The 21,086-nt window shown below is 38.1% G+C and overlaps 1 protein-coding gene across 6 annotated transcripts in view; it reads left to right on the top strand.

The window, feature by feature from the left end:
• Positions 1-21,086, top strand: part of SMOC2 (SPARC related modular calcium binding 2) — a 138,065-nt gene that overhangs the window by 32,752 nt on the left and 84,227 nt on the right. For all 6 annotated transcript variants that reach the window (XM_059469401.1, XM_059469402.1, XM_059469403.1 and 3 more), the window contains exon 2: positions 12,353-12,524. In XM_059469401.1, the coding sequence (XP_059325384.1) occupies positions 12,353-12,524 (172 nt within the window). The remainder of the gene's footprint in view (positions 1-12,352; positions 12,525-21,086) is intronic.

Here is a 21,086-nt window from a genome sequence, read left to right on the forward strand (position 1 = left end):
TTTCTGAACAGTTAAACAGTGATTTATGTTTGCCAAGGTTCTTGAAAAATACCCATCTTCATCTAGTCCAAGCCATATTCATGGGCTGAATATATTTACACTGTTATTTGTCATTTTTATCCAGATTACTTTAAATGTGATTAAGTGTTGTCCACAGAGAGCATCAGTAGCCTGTGGTGGGCAACTTGTAATTCTCCTGAGGTAGTTGGCCAAGCTCTCCCTACAGAGAATGGTGGCAAATGAGCAACTGTCCTTAGTCCAGTCACCTGATGTTCCTTTTCCTCAGGCAACAACATAAAGGGAGGTGAGAATGCCTTAGCATCTCCTGTGGAATATGCTCTCTTTTTTCCTCTGTGAGGCAGATGATAGGGAAAAAAAGATTAAGTATTTTAAAAATGGCATCACTATTTCTTTTCTTCCTCCCATGTCAGTGAGATGTGGTCAAAACTAGCCAAGTGACTGCTGTCTTTCCAGGCCACTCTGTGCAACAGAGAAACAAAGCTGTGGCTCTGTTTGGCCTCACAAGCACTAAAACAGAAAAGACAAAAGAAGATTTGGGAAAGCCAGATTCCATGCTCCAAGGAAGGGAACAAGCAACAGTGGGAGGAAGAGGATGAGGAATTGGTGTGATAGGTCTATGTGTTAGAAGGGGATGGGCTCTCTTAAATAGTCTTCCAAATGCTATAATCTCTGCAAAACTGTATCAGGGAGCCATTTTCCACAGAGTAAAATAGGCAAATATATCATACGTGCCACCTCTGCCTGTATTTTTTTGGTCAATTACACTACGTATAAAAAACATCTATAACATAGGCTTCCAACAATAATAATCTGAGAGGAAAAGACTCTCTGATTTCTGATTTTTCAAGTATAACTAGAAACCACAAATACAAAATATTGCATCAGAGATTTCAGACTGCAGAAATCTTCACTCTTGAGCTGTAAAAATATGATGTTTATATAAGCTCTTGGTAAGACCTGAAACTTGCTGGAACTTAATTCTTTCACTTTATGGGGTTAGAGAAAAGATGATTAAAATGAATTACCTGTTCTTTAGAGGTCTGGGGTTCATTTTGTGTTGTATTTTCAAAGTACTTACGAGCATTTTCTTATCACAAATACAGTGCCTAGGCTTCCTCAAGCATGCAGAAATTAATTCTGATTGCATAACATTAAAACCCCCAAACTTTACAAAATCTTTGGCATGGGTGATTTTTATTAAAAAAAAAAGGATCTCAGTAAATTGTTACAGTCTTATTCTGTGTCAGGTCTACTATGTTTAAAACCAGAATTTTTGTTTTTACTTCTGAAGTGCAGTAGTCTCTTCTGTTGTTGATTCTTCATCTACAATATAGTATGTGTGACTGTCATTACAGCCTTTTTGGGGATTTTTTTTTGGCACTGCACCAACTGCTGTGAGGTCTTTGCTCACTGAACTCAAGTGGAAGCTCTTCAAATTCTCTTCCATTTGCTTTGTCATCTGTAAGAATTCCTTAAGCTATCAAGAAATCTCACACATTTGGGTCTGTGGTGGACAGGGAGTAATGGGTTGTACGGCTAGTGTGAGAATTTAGCATCCCTAGGATTACTGGGTGATCTTTTATGACAGATTTTAAAGCTACTGTCCCAACTGGTGTATAGAAGGCAAAGAACTGCAAGGAAAAGTTCTGACAAAGAAAACAGAGGCCACTTAAAATGTGAAACAGAACTTGGAAAAATTCTTTTATGTCTGGTTTGGATCATGGTTTGTTGACCCCTTTTATCCACTGCTAGATCCACACAAAATTTTGTCTTTCATATTTAAGGGGTTTTTCTTTTGAAAAAGTCCTCATAATAATTAGAAATAAATGGCTTCCGAATGACTTTTTTCCTTGGAAAACAATGGTTTAAATTAAAGGAAAAATGTTTTTGCCCAACATACAAACAAACATACAAGAGTTCCATAAAACCCCAAACTTGAGAGGAAATAGAACTGCCAGTGGTTTGAGAAAACTGCTTACAGGTTCTTGTGTCCCTGTGGAAAGTGTTTTTTTTTTCATTAGACTGGCTTGTTAAACCCTTGTATATTCTAAATGTGTACTATTAAACCCTTTGCTTTTAGCATGATTCCTCTTTTTAAAGATTACAGTATTTAAACCTAGCAACATGTTATTTTAAGATCAGCAGTTTAGCAAGAGCAAAATCTGCCTCCCAGACTCAGCTGCCTGCCTTCTTTCCCAAATACTTTGTTCTGAAGGAGCTGATGGCAATGATAAATGTAAGAGAGTGAGAGCTCTGCAGTTGTTGTCAGCAAGTTAGCTTTATGGCTTGGGGATTAAACCTTTGATGTCTTATCGAGTTTCTTCCCTGCGTGAATCAGTTGCTTACTTGATTTAAATTATAAAAAGAAATGCTCTGTTGTGATATTGTCTCATACTGTGTCTTCGTCATTTGAGATGCCTCTGTGTTCTTTAGTTCCCTAGGAAGAGAAGGCAACCAGCCATATGGAGAGTGGCCAGTTGCCTGCCAATCGTGATAGGCACTAAATAGAGTTGCATAGAAATTCAGATATAGGAAAGCCCTGTTTAGCTGAGCCTTTCTGTCCCCCACAAAGAGAGATTGTTCCCTACGAGTCTGCAGTGCGACATCCAGCACTGTTTCACTTTAGCTTTTGAGGGGGTCCCTCTATTCCTTTAATAAACTATTTCCTTTTCACAGAGGTAAGTGCTTCTTATGAAGTTTTCTTTTTTGACATCCCTCAGTGTAATTGCAGCTGGACTGCTGCTTCAGCATGGTGGGGGGAGAGCAAAGGTGAGCTGGAAAGGAAGTCCCCCTTTCATGATTCCAGGAACAGCGATACCTTACACTGGAAATGATCATCTAGAAGCTCATTTTCAGAGCTTTGTATGTCCTGTATGCTGGAGATTTCTGGCGTTTGTTGCAGAGGTTTAACTTAAAACTTCTTTTTTGAGTTATAGGTCATTGCCTTTAGTTTTATTGGTTTAAGCTCCCTCAGACACTTTAAACAGTGTGCACTGATATTCACTAATCCTAAAACAGATCTCTCAAATATAGAAATACTGACTTATATTTTATTTGCATTTTAAAGTAGCCTTTCAATATTTTGGAAGCCAAAGTATTTCTCAAACAAGCGGCCTCTAAACAACACTAAGAAATAAAACTTGTCTATTTTCCCAAGTTGTTGCTGAGGTTGTGAAAGATACCAGCCAAACAGATTAGCTGTGTCTCAAGAAACTGGCTAACAGGATGGTTGTGCTAGCCCACTTGTATTCTGAAAGCTGGGTCAGTACTTATGAAAAGCTTAAGTAAACTAGAGGATAATTCAATACATAGACAATGCATCCTACTGTTTCTCTGTTTATTTTCTCCCTGTGTGACTTCTGGCAACTGAGAAGAAACGCTGTAAATGGTAGCAACCTGCCAAAGAAAAGATTATGAATAACAATACCACAAGAATGAAGGGCATGAAGTTACCACTGACTTGGGGCAAATGCAGAGCAGTGGACACATGACACAGCCAGCAACTAGTGGATTGTAGTAGATGCAGAACAGAATACCTTCAGATTAGAAAGCCTTTCAGTTTGCGTTTCAGCTTAAATTTATGCTAGTTTGTCCTGTCTATGGTAACCAAAGGTCTTTATATCTGTAGGTTTTTGACTCTGTTGAGCCTGTATAATTTGCTGGTAATACTCTGAAACCAAGAGAAGTGATGCCACTGGACACTGATAAAATGAAAATGCTGAGCTCTCTCTAACTTACAGTTACATGTACGTAGAGATGATGTTAGCTTGCTTTGAGCACTGTACAAGTCTGTCATGCTTCCTATCCCAATCTAACCTTCAATTTTCAGGCAATGGATCGTCTGAAATGGATAAGTTTCAATTCTGCTTAACTTTTTGGATGTTGCAAAATGAAAAAAAAAACTAGCTGTTTATGTTAAACTGAAGTTAAAAATAACTTTAATAAAAATCACAGGAAGATTTCTCTTACCCCTGAAAAGTCAGGTAACCTGGTTTTTGGAAGAAAAGAAAAGGTCATTTGCAGATCATTTGCCCTTGCTGAGGTGCACTTTTATTGCTTCTAAATATCTACAGTACTAAATGTGTTGGCTGTTTTCTTCTAAAGTGAATATACTAGGATGAGTTTGCAAAAATAAGTGGTTTCATGAAATATGAAGGAGTCTGCGTCTTGGAAATGAATGACTGTAGTCAGATAAAGTGTGTTTTAGGGTCACTTATAGTATTTATCATGTCTTGAAAAGTAAGACCATTACTTTATTTTTAGTTATATGGGGTCAGTGCCAAAGCATTTTTCATACATTGTTTCTGATGCTCAGATTTTGCAGCTTCTGTCGTGACCCATTTGAAGTGAGTGCTTTGTGCTTGAAAAGACTGTACTATGGAACCATTCAAATAAATCAGGGGAAGGTCCTTCTGAAAGGGTGATTCACCATGGCTGAGTGCTACCCAGTTGGAGCCCAAGCCTGCTTCTCTTTGTGTCTGTATATTTACATTAGTAGGAATGGAACCAGATCCTAAAATTAAGCTACTGAAGAGAATAGCCCTTCAAGAGGTATGGTTTCACTACCTTTGAGTTTCTTTTTAAGACAGAGAGAGGAAAAAAGAGTAGATTTGGACTTGTAGCATTTTCTAACATTTATGTGTCCATGCTTTCTTGAAAGCAAGAAAGAATGTATGTCATGGTTTGCTTCAGTTTCAGCCTAATCCTTCCTAGTTTATGTAGTTGCACAGCTGAAATATTCTGCCTTTTTTAGTAATTTGTGAAGCAGCAGTAAAAAGAAATTATGGATGTGCTGGCATTCACCCCCCCTATCCCTCCATCAATACAGCAAAGTAGAGGTCACTTAAAAAAAACACCTGTTAAAGCAATAAACATTTAAAAAATAACATGCCAAAGCAAAACATATCAATCAAAGCACAACACTGTTTAATAATTTTCTGTGCTGATCGTAACAAGAGGAGACTGTAGTTTTGGCAGGGAGGCTCCAAAATCTTTGCTGCACTCCAGGCACCGAGGGAGTAAAGCACAACACTGTTCTAATTGATATGTAGGTAACTTGGAGCTGACTTTGAGTACTAATCCTGAGTGATTAAAAAAAAAATAAAACAACAAGCACCACCACAACACAAAAAGCAAACTCCAACAAACCCAGTCTCCAACTTCCCACTCAGTAAAATTGCATATTTCAGCTGTTTATTTCAACCATCATGGAAAAATTTTATAGGGAAAGAGGCTATATATCAGTTACATATGAAAAGTTTCATGAAGTATAATGAAGCAAAGGTAGTGGTGGTGGGGGGTGTCTGTGTGCAAAGGTTTAACACAGCCCTTTTCAATAAAACGGTGTCTCAGCAGGTATTGGAGACAGTTCTGCCTCCTGTGTGCCCCTGCAAATGCACAACCTACAGGAGACCATTGATTTAGTTATTTTTGAAACCTAGAGCCCACCTCTGTTGCAGAAACCTGGGACTGGGACAGTTTGTTCCCCTTTGGGTTTTTTTGACACTATGGGATAGGTTATTCTGATAGGACTTGAAACAATTACAGGAGAGCTAGTTTATCAGACTCTCCAGCTCATAAGGTAGAAGGGATGTTTTTAGGACATGATCTGTCTTTTCCAAGGCAGGTGAAGCATATCCTAAAGCTGCCAATTTCTGGTTTTTGTAGTCTACGCAATTAGTTCCACACTATGACACCGTGATCATGGCTTGCTGCCCTGGAGAGTGCTGCACTCTTGTGGCTGGGTCACTAATTTTTTGCACAGACAGGGATAATGAGCTCTAAAGAACAAATGTTAATTTTTTCTCAATTTTGAGATAACATTATTGAAATCATTAATCTGCTCACTTGTCTGGTAGGGCAATATAATGGGAACATTCTGATGCACACCAAGAACCCTTGAGAAGAGGCAGAAATGTTTTGATGAGATTCTTTGTTGTGAGTGCAAATGGCCTTGCTCACTGTAATCGCAAGCATGGGCATGTTGTGGCTCTAGAATAATATCTGATTAGTCTCAGAATTGCAGAATGGGTCAGGTTGGAAGGGACCACAGTGGAGCATCTGGTTCAGCCTTGATGTTCTAACAGAGTTCTCCTAGAGCACTCTGCACAGAATTGCATCCAGCTGCTTCTCAAATATCTCCAATGTGGGATACTCCACAACCTCTCTGGACAATCTTTTCCAGTGCTGAGTTCCCCACACAGTGAAGTTCTTCCTTTTGTTCAGGTGGATCTTTCTGTGCATCACTTTCTTCCCATTTCCTCTTGTCCTATTACTTGACATCCACCTTTAGGTATTTATACACATCAGTGAGGTCTCCTTGCAGTCGTTTTTTTCACACAGGCCCAGTGTGTGATGGCTTCTGTGTAAATGCCTTCATGCAAGCTTAACCTTAATGGTGATGTTCTGTATGTTTGTAAACAAAAGGAGGTCACAATTTCAAGTACACAGCTCTGGGTTGGTCATGGAACAGACATTAAGGACCATTTTGCTTCAATGGGACAGTACAAGATGAACAAATCTGTTTAATATTGGTTGAGTACAGCAGTTATACAGAGCAGGTATTTTGAAGGTATTTTCTGGTACTGCCCTTAATAACAGGGATGAGGAGAACTTAATTTTCCCATCCATTTCAGTGCTAGGGCTGAATGCTTTCCCATGGAATTGGAATGAGTAAAGTTTGTTCTGTAAATTTACTTTAGAATCATAGAACATGAGTTGGAAGGGTCCCATGAAGATCACCTTCTGCTTCATTCCTTGGGAGAAGAGTAAAGAAATAAACATTGAGAAGATTAGTGGTGTTTCAGTGAAGCAGATTGAGACAGGCTAGCTGATTGGAATGCTCTCTAAGACAGAGTATAACATGGATATTTAAACATCATTGACTTTTTTTGAAATACACATGGGAATGTGACTTTACAGAATATAACTTGCATATGTCTACATATATGCAGACACACAGACATACCTGCACACACACACACACGTGTTGTTGTTGTCTAACTCATTTTTCCACTGTAGACAAGCCCAGAAGGAAAAAAATATTCCTAGCTTGGAGATTTCCACATCTGCCTGTCAGGCAGCTATCAGACAGGGACAGCATGACTACATAAATCACTGTAAATCAGCACATTTTTCACCAGCACAAAGCTCTTAGCACAGAGCCACTTTAGAGTGCACTGCTCCATAGTTGTTAGCAGACCTCCCATGCCAGCAGCAGAGAAGTCAGACCATTATATTCAGCATCTCACAGTAACCAGATGTAGAATAAAGAAATTGCCTTTCAAAGCTGTAGTCTGCAGTAGGCTTTTCCAAGAAAATCAGTGATGTCTATCATCTATCTTCTCTCTTCTGCTTCTTTTTCAGGCCCTTCTGGCCTTCAGCCCTCCAAGATGAGGTGTTAGTCTCCTGTTTTATCAAACAGTCTTGAACTGTATTTTAGATTCTGAAAGTAGCATTCACTTGGTCAAAGAGAAAGTCTGTATATCAGTTATAAGGGGTCCACAAAAAATAATAAAATAAAAAACTGTTGTGAATGTGCTTAAATACCTAATGTCAGTGGAGGGAATGTAGGTCCAGTCGAAATTGAAGGAATCTGTAGATTGCAGAAAGGTTAGTTAAAAAACTCTGATGAACTATCTAAATGCATGGAATTGAATGTCTCTCTTTTTCATAGTCCGCAGACTCCAAGTGGTTTCCTGGTCTTCACCTTTATTGAGAAAACTTATATTAGGGCAAATTAAAATTAGGTTTAGCATGGTTATGAGTTATTCTTTATGTGCAGCCTATGTGTGTTGAGGATGTTTCTACAGGATTGCAAGTATTAGAGACAAATTTAAGGAAAAAAAAAAAAAAAAAAAGAAAAAAAAAGAAAAAAATGGGGGAAAACAGTCCTGCCTTGCTCAGATTAATCAAACAGTGGCATCAAACAAAAGACAAAATCTACAGTTGTGCACTATATTATGAAATGTAGAGTAAAGCATTTCCCATTATTGTTTAAGAGGCTTTGAGCCAGATTCAATAATTAATCTTTACACCTCAGCCTAAGTGTGTCTGTTGTCAGCTTTTTTTGCAATACAGAGAGCTGCTGGTGCTCCCCATGGCCAGACTGTAACACTGCTCTTGACTCTTCTGCTTTCTTGGGCTGGCAGTTCAGCTTGCAGCTGTATCCAGTTGTTGGCTCTCTAGCCAAGCACCGTTTTTCTCACCTTATACTCTGTCATCTGCTTAGAAGCAAGGAGAGTTTCTCTGAACTTTAGAGGGTGGGGTCACAGATCTGTGCACCAGAAAGGTGAAGGTGTGCATGTGACTCAGTTTTATGTGAAGACCTTTTCTGCCCTTGCGATGATGTAGACCAGAAGAATGACACTGAATCCCTGCGCAAGAGTGAGCAGGGTAAGGTAAAGATTATGTGTTACACCATAACAGTGAGCAGGGTTATACACATACTATTTTAATAAATAGTTCAATAGCACAGTAAGGAAACCATCAATTTCCTACTCTTAAGGTACTGGAAAAACTTTCTTGTTGAGTGCAGCACATTGCTTGTGGTTGGAGAAATAAGCATCCTGACTGTCCATAGCCCAGATGTGGCACCAGTGACAAAAACAAAGGTGAAAGATAAATCAGAGTGGAAACCAGCAAAAAACAGAGCAGAAATGTTTTCCTCCAGTTTAAGCAAGGTTTCATGTGTCTACTGCTTCATACTCTGAACTTCAGTAACAGAGAGATGAAAGATCACTGGGACCATCAGTGATACATTTCATCCAGAATTAAGATTCTTTGAAGTGTGAGACAGTGAAGGAAAACACTGGAATTCCATAATGCCAGAAATGTATGACAGTAAATAATATTTCAGAAATGCTTATACCTGTCAAGTGGGTATATCTAGTGACTTTGGTGATTAGCTTTTATTCATGAGGTAAACCTAAAATCAAACATTTTTCTGCTATAGCCCTGTTATCGTTCTTTCTTCTCAGAAATACTACATGAGAATTTAAAGCAGTGCCTAGTACTTCCTTTGGAAGCTGGGTCTTGTCAAATATAGTGCTTTGGAAAGGTGAAATGAATGATACTGAAATGCAAAGGAGAAGATTAGTTACAGCAATTCCAGCTGAGTCTGGAATCTGTGGAATAATTTTTAGTTGAAACCAATTTTTTGAAACATGACTAGGCTGGTTTCTGTGACATTAGGGCAAGAACACCTCTAAGTTAAAAGTGTTTTGCTTTTTAATAGGGGTTAACCATGATTGTCCACTTTATGCTGGTTGTTCAAAATAATTCCATCTCAGGTTGGTCGACTATTGTTGGCCTAATTTCAGTCGTTACCAGCATTCAACAGAAATGCTGCTTTAAGCTTGTCTTTCAGTGAATCACGTGTTTGTACAATAACACATTTGTTAAATGAATTCAAAGGCAGAAATAGATGAATCAGTACTGAGAGTGAGTCACATTCTGGTCTGTATTGAACCATTTTTCTCTCTCTCTAAACTGTCCTATTTTAATCAAAAGTACTATTTTCACAGGAAAGTAGAGCTCTAAGATGTGCACCAGTGTGATCCCAGCTTTTCTGTCACCGACTGTGCTTGTTTTTCTTTTCTTACGAGAAATTCCATAGTCCTTTCTTTTTTCAGCATTAGTTTTTGATGTGCTCATCAATTCTTTTGGCTATGTGAGCAAGCAATACTGATTTTGACTTGTACCACACTGCTGTAGTAAAGATGACAATGAAGTATTTTCCAAATGTCAATCACATACTTTCTGTATGTTTTTTTTTTCCTGAGTACATTTGCTAGTCTCTTTTTCATGCTGTCTTCCCTTAAAATTGCTTGCCTTTTTGTCCTTCCTGCTCTTAAATCCCTCAGTTACACTAGGTTGGTTGAATTTGTTTAAATGTACAACCCAAATTCTCCAGTGAGGTTTGGCTAACCAATAAGCCATTTAAGTGGTTTTGTCTTCATCCTCTGCTTTTCCAGGTTGCTTGAATATCCTTGAGCCCTTAATTTGCCCTAATCTCCTCTAAGGCTTTGAAATAATAAAATACTTAAATAAAACTCTTTGGATAAATGCCCTTTAAAATACAGCTTTATCTGTGAACAATCATGTTCTCAAGGGAGTGGATTTTGTTCCTCAGACAATTTAAGGGGATTTTCTGTCCACAGTGTTACTGTTAGGCATACCCATCTTAACTCCTGCAACAGTTCAAAACAGAACAAGTGAGGAAACTCTGGGGAAGAAATGGTGCAGGGGCTCAACTCCTGCTGTGAGTGATTTTCTTTTTGTGCCTGGGTTCAGTCCCCTGATCTGCTGCATGATTTTCTGTGAGTCACAAAGCCTTCCTGTCCTTTTGAAAACCAATTCTCTGCTCAATGGGGATGTTGCTGAGGGTAAGTTAAGGGTGGCAAAGTGCCTAGCCATTACAGAGGGGTAGACTTCTACACAGTGAAAGGCTGTATTCCTTACTTTGCAAAATAGAAAGAGGGAGATCACCTGGCTTGCCATCACCAAATCCACAGGGGAAGCTGGAGGCAAAGCAGAGGACTGGATCCATTTTTGTTTGCCAGGGCCCCCATGGGGTCCATTTTTCATTGAGAAATCCTTTTCACAGTCCTGGGTAGGCCAAATCTCAGAGTCCTGCAGATGTCTCCCAGGCGAGAAAGGGAAGCTAGGACAGCCTCACTTGGCTCCCACAGCACAGCTCATCTCATCAGGGCACCCAGGCAAGCCCTGGAGACCAACATGGTTTGGAGGTTGTTCAGAGCCATGGATGCCTGTCTTCACTGTTACTCATTGTGCAGGTAAAGGGAGATTACTTCAGTTTTTCTCCCTTCCCACTCAGCTCACCTAATTATTAATTTCTGTCGGCGAGGAGCTGCAAAATAATACTGACATGGGGAGCAAGGAACATCTTTCCTTCACTTCTGGAACTCTGTGGCTAGATTCCTTGGAGAAAGATTTGGGGTTTGTGTGTAATTTGTGAGTAATTTGCTTCTGAAGTTAATTATTCCTAAAAGTGAAAAATTGCTCAAAAATGTTGGGAAAAGGAAGCTTTCCTTTTTATCTTAGTATGCGACTAAAATATAAAAATTCTGGTAAAAGTCAACCATATTACTAATATTTTAAAGTGATACCTTTGAGATAATCTCTCCGTTTTCATGCAGACTCTCCAGAAAGACATCTGTATTTCCTCACATTAAATGATAGGAAATGGAAATAGACCACAGTTTTAAGTGGAAGATTATGGAGATGTATAACTCTCTTTATATATTTCTTATGTGTAATAAAATGCAGGGGAACTATACGTAGCATTTTTTTTTTCAATTTTTAATCCTAGATACTACTCTTAGTGCTTTCTTTTTTTTTCCCCCTTGAAATTTTTGTCCTCATAATTTCACTTTCTCGTTTGAATTTCAAAATTTTCTCTACGTGAGGTTTGTAATGATGAAGTAGAACCAATGAAAACAAGACTTTAGCTGGATGCAGATCTTTTCTAGGGCACCTCATGATGCTTAGGACAGTGATTACCTCCTGGTAGCTGTATGCCTTGCTTGATTCTGTGCTTGTTCAGAAGAAGCAGAAAGAGAGAGAAATTCATCTGAGCATTTACTGAGTTCACCTTCTCCCTAGTCCCAGTTTCTCAAGAGCTCAGAAGATAAAGTAATACCTTTGTTTTTATCTGTCTTTGTTTTTGGCTGGCATGTAGCAGCATCAGATCTGATTAGGGTTTTTTTTTGGCAGCATGTTTCAGGGTGAGAAGCTCCTTCTTTTCACAGTGCCAAGGATGATGCCAAACTCATCAGCCTTCCTGTCTTGGCATTGGAGGGATGAACAATTAGGTCAGGTTCAGTGTACTTTGTGTTAAAACTAGAAAGAAGTGCATTGAAATCCACAATGAGAATATTTATGTTAAAAATTCTACTTGGGTCTCAGAACAGACTTTTTGGCTTGTCATTCTGGAATAATTAATACATATCTAATAAAATAGACAAGCATCCATTGCTGTGTCATTTTTCTTGTGAAGAATGCTTCTGCCATCACCATTTTCACTCCAAAAACTCCAAGTTACTGTTTTGAGGTTCATGATGGTTGAAAGAGATTCAGAGACTCTTTAATTGAGATACTGGATTTAGTGTATGTTATGGAGATCATGTAGTCACTGCCATTTCACAGCAGCAGTGGAAAAACCCCAGATATAATGAATCAGCTAGGATCTGAATACTCAAAAAGGCAAAACTTTCTTTTCATTTGTATGTCTTTGCTAGGGAAGGGGACCACAGAGCAGTTTTCACATGGGGATAACATTCCTACAGCATTAATTTCTTTTTTTTCCTAGTTTTTGAGAGTGGACCAAGACAAAGACAGAGAATGCAGCCTGGACTGTGCAGGTTCCCCTCAGAAATCACTCTGTGCATCTGATGGAAGAACTTTTCTGTCCCGGTGTGAGTTCCAACGAGCAAAATGCAAGGACCCTCAGCTGGAAATAGCCTACCGAGGCAACTGCAAAGGTGAGAAAATCGAAGTTTCTCTTGACCATAATCAAAAATAATAGACCCTAAAATAGTGTTTGAAATGTCTGTGAATTGAAAACCAGGAGTGCTGGACTTAAGGAGTTTTCTAAGAGCAAGTGGGTTGAAATCTGTTATTTCTATAACAATATTCTATCTAAAGATAATTTAATCTTGAGCATTCATCAAAATCGTGACTCCCAAACCCTCTTATTTTTCAGTAAGTCACTGTTGAGGAAATTACATGCCCAGATTCTTGTTAAGGAGGACCATATCACTGGCAGGTTCAGAGAAACTCTTACAATAGTTATCTTGCAAGGTTTCCTGTCTAGTACAATTTGGTATTTTGAGTTTGAGATGGTCAGTTGAGGTCTTTTATTTCCTAACTGCAATCACATAGTGTGGCAAGGATGGTGGTAGTGTGGTAGTGTGGGTGAGAAAAAGCAAAAACCAAAAAAATGCATATGCATAGAGCCCTCACTGTCTATTCCTGCCTGTATCATTCACTCCTTTACTTCTGATCTCTGTTTAGAGAATTTCAGTGACATGCAGCCCAAAAAAATATTTGTAGTTAAATCTTTTAACTTTTAGAGCAGCATGGTGCTAGACAATGTAGTTCCTTACTGAAGTGTAGGGTGATTCCCAACACAGTGATCTTTCTAAAATGTAAGAATAGCCATGGTCATAAAGATTTACTTTTTCCTCTGTCCTAAAGAGAATGGCAGGGAGTGCAGGTAGGGGGTGGGAGGACGAAAACCCCAGGGACCACACCAATTCAGCCTGTAGGAGGCAATTTTCTACATCATCTCTCTCCATTACCTTCTGCAAACCTCTGAAGCATCAAGACTGCTTCAAAGAGACATTCTGTCTCATCTTCTGCCTGGATGAAACAGTACCCTCATTCTTCAGCCCTTTCATAGTAAACCATTGTACTACGTGGTGGATCTATTTACTGTGGTGAGCAAGGTTAACATAATGGAGCTACCTGAGCCAAGGCTTTTGTTACACTCATGAACGACAGAGACAATTATTGTGCACTTGGTATTTGTTCATTTTATACATTAGACCTTTATGGAAATTAGTTTTGAGTGGTTTTCTTTATTGTTTTTTATACTGTATTGAAAAAGTAATCTGCAAGAAATTTTCTTCATTAAGATGAGAATTGCTTTACTGAAGGTTTCCTCATTGATGCTGTCAAATTTTTCTGCAGTCAGTAGCTGCAATTTGGAGAACTCATTTGTTGTTTATTTATTAATGCATACAGTAGAACTGTAGAATTGGAATTAGACACTTTAGGCACCTTAAATATTGCTGATAGCAGGTACACATCATGTTCTCTTCAATCAAGTGTTCTTTGATTGGTAATAGACAGATATTTGCCAATAATTCATTTAGTCACTGTCAGCAAGAGACGAGTGCTCTTTTAATTTTACATTTTCATGGTATTTCTTAATCAGTAAAGCAGTAAATTTTGAAGTGACCAGTGTCTTTATTCCTACTTATGTCTGTGATCATCAGAAATATTTCAATCTGTAAAATCAAGTTGTAAAGAAGAAGAATATGACTCATTTGCCTAGCTGCTGTTTCAGTTTTAGCATTGTTAGGGCTATTTCTGATAGTCATATCAAAAATTCAGAGAGAGCCAAGGAAATGCTCTGATTAAGACCTTTTGAGCCAGTTGCTCTTGAGTGGTAAAATTTGTTGCTGCAGGTGATGCTTGATCAAAAAGCAGAGGATTGTTGTAGTCAGGCTAACCAAAAAGTGATGTTTCATTAGAGAGCAACTTTCAAGGTTTCAGAATTTACTTACATTCCATGTAGGAATGAAAACAGATACTTCTGGAAGTGTTTGTCTCTCCCCCTGAAAAAACAGACACCCACCCTAACTTCCCATTAAAGCATTGGTTTTGAAACAAGTGTTGAGCTTGCAGGTAAAAGGGAAAGAAACATGCATGTTTTCATGTGAATGTTCTGAAGGGTATAGACTTCACAACTTTAAATCTGTGCTGTGATAATCATCCACCATTGATCAAAAAAAGCAATCTTAAGTCTGTCTCCTCCTGTCTTCCAAAAAAAGTCCTTATTCACCTCACAAAAATCTTCTCTAAAAACAAAATATTTCCAAGTACCATTTGAATTAATTTAAGGATGACTAGCTCTTTGTTTGGTTCAGTCTATTCAGTAGCAATCTAAAGACTTAGTTTATGTTGACAGCCTTTTGGAATAATTTTGAGTCCATCATTTCTGGTTTAGATATTCAGAACTGTGATTTCTTTTTACATCCATAAGGAATTTTGAATGACTATCAGATTGATATCTGCTTTCTCTGTTTCTTTTTTCCTTCAAAAGACAAACTTATATTGACTCTTTTTTCTCTTTTTCACCTGTTCTCAACTTTTTTTGCATCTGTTTGGTTTTGAACACTTAAATACTAAAAAGCACAAAGGGATAGTTTGCTCTGTGTGTGCTGGTTCCCTTTCTAATTCAAGTTCCATTCACAGCAAGAGTGCTCAGCCCAGGTAATTCTTTGGCATTGCAAAGGAAATAATTTTTAGATTCTAGATCTTAAATGATCACAGTAAAGTGGCATCATTTAAACAATTTTTTTCCCTTGTACTTCTGTTCTAGTTCCTGATGGTTGCAGCAGAGATCAAAACAGTTTATACAAAGCTGAAAATAAATGAACCCTCAACCTTTCTCTCATTTCTGAAAGACAACCCACCTTTATCAAAACAAGCATCAAAACAGACTGTTCTGGTTTTTTTCTGAAGGCATTAATTTTATAATTTTTTTTATTTTAAGTCCATTCAGCCTTTGCTGGAATTCATTGCTAAGCTTGGAAATGCTATAAGAAGTTAAAATCTTAAAAAGTTTCCAGCCTATTTGTGGAGTTTCTAAGATCTCAAATAATCTCTGTACACTGTAGATGAACATTCACATTTTTGGAGACTTTTCCAAACAAAATCTTAATTCCAAAGTTCTGGAGATTTGCCACTTGCTCGACACAGACATTTACTGTGCAATGAGATTACGAATCTAATAAATAAATGTATGTTGACAGCTGAGAAATACTACTTGTGTTGTTTAACAGTTAGGAAGGACTGTTAAAATATCACCTGTGATGGGGATCAACCTCATGCACACACAAATGCTTCACAGTAAATCTGGCCCAGCGTAGCCAAAGGAACAAAACATACAAGAAGTGGAAAAGCAATATAATTGCTTTTAAACTCCTCAGAAAGAAACAGATACTATGTCTGCAGAAATTAATTAAGCAATGCAAGGAGACAGTGTGAGTGCCAGGCAGGTAAGATGATAAATTCTTCCTGTTGTGCTTTGGGCACTGGCCAGCTGTGCTCTCTTGAAGACTGTGTCTCTGTGGCTCAGGGAAAAGATGGGCCAAGGACTGCTCCCAGCAGGCAGCATGCACAGAGGTGCTTTATTTTATAGGTTTTAGGCTGTTCAGCTTTTTCTTTTTTTTACTTTCTTTTTCTGTTGAACTTTTTGTTTCCTAAATAGCATTAAGAATACTAATTTAATTTCTCAGTTTATTTTTACGTGAATATACCTGGCCCATAACTGGGGCTCTGGAGATTAATATTCTTTATGTATTAAGCAAGTGGCTCAGTAATAATATTTGGTATTCTGGCATTGTGATCAATGAAAAAACAATATGTATCTTGCCAGCATACCTCTACCCTGAGACAGAGTTCTTAAAATATCCCAGCTGCGGCACTTGGATTTGTGGCTTCTCTACCAGTACTTCACTAAAATATGACTTCTCTAATGGCTGTCTGGAGTTTTGATACAAATTGCCAATCACTATAAAATCACCACTGCCAGCTCACATCACATTTCCTTACTTCACTATCATCATGTAACAGAAGCCTGGGTGTATAAGCAGCTGGTAAACTGGACTTGCACAAATCTCTGAGTGGTCCTTTCTAAAAAGGGCAATGTAGGAGCTTTACACAGTGATATTTAATTTCCAAGGGGTTTGGAATTTGATCTAACACTGAGTACATACTCAGTATTTGTAGATGTGGCCCCAAAAATGGCTTGCTGCTTTGTGAGTACACCAAGGAGAGCCATCACACGCAGTAGTGTCATTGTATTCTGTAGATCCCGTTTCTTGGTTGAAAACCCTAGGTAGGAAATGTTTACCTTAATTCATTTATGGTATCTTAAAGAGCCTTACTGTTTAAAAATGCTGGTTTTTATGAGCTATTATAGATATAACAAAAGGTAATACCTTCATTCTCACAAGTCACATAAAGAATCAAAGCACATCAAAATATGAGTGAAATTTCTCATAAAACAGGTATTTTACAGTTTGCTTTCCTTAAAGAAGAAAATGCTCAGCATTTTTTTCTTTAAATTAGGGCTTTCAGGAATAGTGAAAAGTTTCACTCATTTAAACTGTGATTACAATGAGTTAATGAATGGATTAAAAGCATGCTTAAATAAATTGAAATTTCTGCCTTTCAATAAACATGCTAATAGGATTTTTCCCTTTGTGCAGAGAATGAAGGCATTGCTGGGCAGTAGTTGTTTTGAGACCACAAGTTAATCTTGGTCCCATAATTAATGAATACAAGCATAATTTGGAGAGACATTACTCTTGCCTATTAGCTGGAGAACTGGTTAGTAAAAGCTGGCCGTGGTTTCTGAGTGCACACCTTTTCCAGGATTCCCATGGAGGCTGCCATCCAGCTCAGGTTTGCCTGTGAGCCAGGCGGGTGTGAGCCTGACGTGTGCTGGCAGGGCCTGAGCGCGTCCCTGAGCTCGGAGTGTGGGCAGGGACCTCGGCGCGGCCCTGCACCTGCTGCCCGGAAGGCAGCCCTGTGGGATGTGTCTGGGAGGGGGAACACGCTCCCAAGATGTTTCGTGTGGAGAGAGAAAAAAGAAGTGAGTAGGTATGGTTCTTTTTCTAACTGAAATGAGTGAAAGTGGGACTGGACCAAGGTGTCAGTCTTAAAAATAAACTTGAACAGAGTGAGGCCCTGGACAGTCTGTACCATGAAAACAAGACAATTTTTGCGTGTCCTCACCTCTCCCTTTTCACCTCTCCCTTTTCTTTTTTCTTCTCATCTTTAATGTTGGAAAAAAAACAACAAAAAAACAAAAAAAAACAAGAACAATGCATGTTTTTGCATTGTTTCGAAAAATATATTAAAAAAGAATATATTGAGAAGTGGTACTAACTTTGGTATTATTGAAAATAAACCTTACAAGAGGAAATTGATTATATGGCAGATTTTTGTCTTAAAATGCTTTCAGGTAGGAGCTGTGTTCTCCTTTTTAAGACATATTTTCTCACTGTAGACACTGTGTCTAATCTGTAGGATGACTGCAAGTTTCTAGACTGTGATGCTAGCAATCCTGGTACAGATACTTGTCAGCCCCAACCCCATTTTAGTTTTGAGTCTTCATTTATATTATGTATCAAGATGTTACCCATCAAGCCACTGTAGTAAAAGTGGTGACAAACAAAATATCCACATGTAGAAGTATCTACATATAGAAGTTACAAATTATGTTATCTCTTAAAACAGGTGGAGTTGGCTTCTGATTACACTTTCTAGTATTTAATGGAAATGAATAAAGTTTGGAATATTTTTGTGGAATATTCTTTGTTCTTTTAAATGTATCTAGTGGTATTTAGAACACAAGACAAGTAACACTGGGATAGTATCCACAGTTTTCTGGAGATAGAGTTTATCTCTTTTTAAAATTATCAGTTTTTATTGATAACATTTCTCCAAGCAGAATTTGCTGAACCAGACTGCATAGACATAATGCATGTAAGGGCATTTTTATGCACAAAAAATGGGTCTTCATAAAATCAAATATGCAATACAACAATTTGATTTGAAAGTAATCTTTTTCTGGGTTTTTCGTGGAGTTTTCATTTCTGCTCTTGTATTTTCAGTTTGAGTTTCAGACGTCATATAAAAATGAAGGTCCTAGAAGAAGTGGAGAGTGCTAAAGCAATAATACTACACCAAAGACTAAGAACCACAAACCTTTGCAAACCTTCTCAGATTTCAGTGCAAGAATTAGCAAAATAGACTTATCCAAACTATCAAATCTCTGCTCTTCTCAGAAAGCCAATGTAGCCTTTGGCATCTAAAAAATGGGAAAGCTGTTGCTTTAGTTTTTCTTGAAGTATTTGATTCAGTTCTAATCAGACTGTATCTCTCCAAATGTGACTGTTAGCAAAGTGAAATAGTGTGCCAAGAGGGAATCCAGCACAGCATTCCTTATTTTATCTTAGAGCTTAGATATCTAAATGGCTGTGTGGTTGCTAAATGTAGGGGGAGAAAAGAAAAAGCAAAAGCAAAAAGAAAACAACAAAGAAACCCCACACTGCCTGGCTCTGACTGTTAGATGCCAATAGAGGAGGGTTTAGGCTAAGATTGCGCTGCTGTTTTGTTTGAATCCAGAAAGCAACTATAAAAATAAATAGTGAAAGAGTTGGCCAGCTCTTGTCACGAAGCAGCAAGTCATTATTTTATGGTTGTGTCAGGCTAAATGTCTGTGCTGACATCCTTTCCAACCCAAGAGGCTAATATTCCTGCATCTTTAAAACTGATTCTTTCAGCATGTATAGTTTGCTACGTGTTTCCTATCACTAGAGGCTACAGCTTTTTATCTGCTTTGCTGTTAGACACAATCAGTTCTTTACAATATACATTGACCTAGGTCAAATAGAATGGGAAATTTTCATGAGTGGTTTATTCCATAAACAAGTGGTGTCCTGTGCTCTGAATAAAATGTTTGTGCTAAATTAACTGCAAATTAAGATTGTTTGACTTTTATCATATCACTACCGGTTACCAAAAAGGTACAGCAGTGGGAAAGAAGCACAGAAGCAGAAATAAATTCTGGTTGGTAGGACAATTCAGTAAATGCTCAGGTGAACAGCTAACTTGAAAGAGCTTGTTGCACTGCATGTTTCTAAGTTTAAGGACAAGTGTACACAGGTATTCTGGCACAATAGAGGTGCAAAGGGAAGCAGTGAAAGGTGTTTGGATTATGTGTGTCTACACTAGGTCTGGTTGTTCACATCTATGTGACTTTAGAAAGGATTTCTCTTTAGTGTAAGAACAGCTGACTCTGTGGGAAGCTCTCAAGGAAACCATCAAATGATTAAGTTAACCACTTCATATATAGTTTTTACAAAGTAATAAATGTTTCTGATATGTTCAACAGAATATTCCATTTATAATAAAATAAGTAAGTAAAGGATGAAGTGTATTTTTTCATAAATAAATAACAAGGTTGTGTCAAACACAATAATCTCTTGCAAAGCAAGCAAAGTTTGCTCCATGTATTTGGACTGAGAAAGAGATTTTTATTCCTACTCTGATGCATAGCAAACTAAAAAAATACTGGATGAACTAAATTGAAATCTTTGCAAGAGATTTATGTATACTTTTGGCAAGCTGTTTACTTTTCCATGAGAGAATCTGGGTTAGAACTCCCTATAGAGCCCCAAAATGCTTGTAAATCAATTGTACTGAATGTCACTTTAGAGATGGTGTTTACACCCTTGAGGAGTTTGTGTCATTGTTATAATGATAAACTTCTACTTTGCAGTAATAAACTTCCCTCTGTTTGATATATTATTCAAGGATTAGCCAGCACAGTTGAAGTTGGTGCATGTTTTTTCCCTGAAGCTCAGTGTTTTCGGAGCTGTACTGTTGGAAATAAAGCATAAAATGAGATTAGTTCCAAGTCAGGCTGGTACTGTTTGTGAGGTTAACTCTATTTCCAGAATTTCCTGTTTACTTCAGTTCTATCTCAGGAAGGTCCTGCAGCAATGTAGTGGCACCACTTCACAGGTGAAAGTTTTCCCTGTTGCACTGAGAAACTTAGATCAGAATTAAGATGACTTTTTATTTTGTTTGTGCTTTCTGGTCACCGGTCCCTCCTGGAAGTCAGAATTGTCACTAGGGCAATTCAGAAAGACCTGCCCAAACAGCTACAGCTCTGTATTCTCATAAGTCCTGTGCATTTCTGTCCACTCCCATATACTCATTTTTATCTTCTGTTGTACACCTCAAGATGTGTTCATCTTATTAAACCTCTGGTTGCTTTTGCAGTCCTGGTGCTAAGTCACAGAGGTACAATCAACACATTGGCCAGCATGCAGTGCTAAAATGCAATGAGCCTTGTACCAATCCAGTTTGACAGCTAACAGAGTCCCAGTGAGCTGATTTAAGGTAAACTCATGCTCAATTTCTATGCCAGGAGATATTTTTTTTTCTGATTCCCCGCAAGGCTGTGGGATGTAAAAGCCCATTTACCTGGAGTTGAGAGGATAAAGTCTCACTGAGTTAGTCATTGACACAATTCCAAATTACAGCTGGACATGCAACTTTGCAAAATTAGTTCTTCTCATTGTATGACTATAGCCAAATTAGGCTGCATTTCAGCCAGATTTTAACCGGTCTTAGAAGCTAATGGCCTTTTCACCAGGTCATATTCCAGAATCCAGTTTGAGCCTGCTGGCTTCCTTATTAATACTTTAGTTAGGAAGAGAAATAAAGTATAGTGG

This window comes from Ammospiza nelsoni, chromosome 3 (assembly GCF_027579445.1).
Source record: "Ammospiza nelsoni isolate bAmmNel1 chromosome 3, bAmmNel1.pri, whole genome shotgun sequence".
Lineage (NCBI taxonomy): Eukaryota > Metazoa > Chordata > Aves > Passeriformes > Passerellidae > Ammospiza > Ammospiza nelsoni.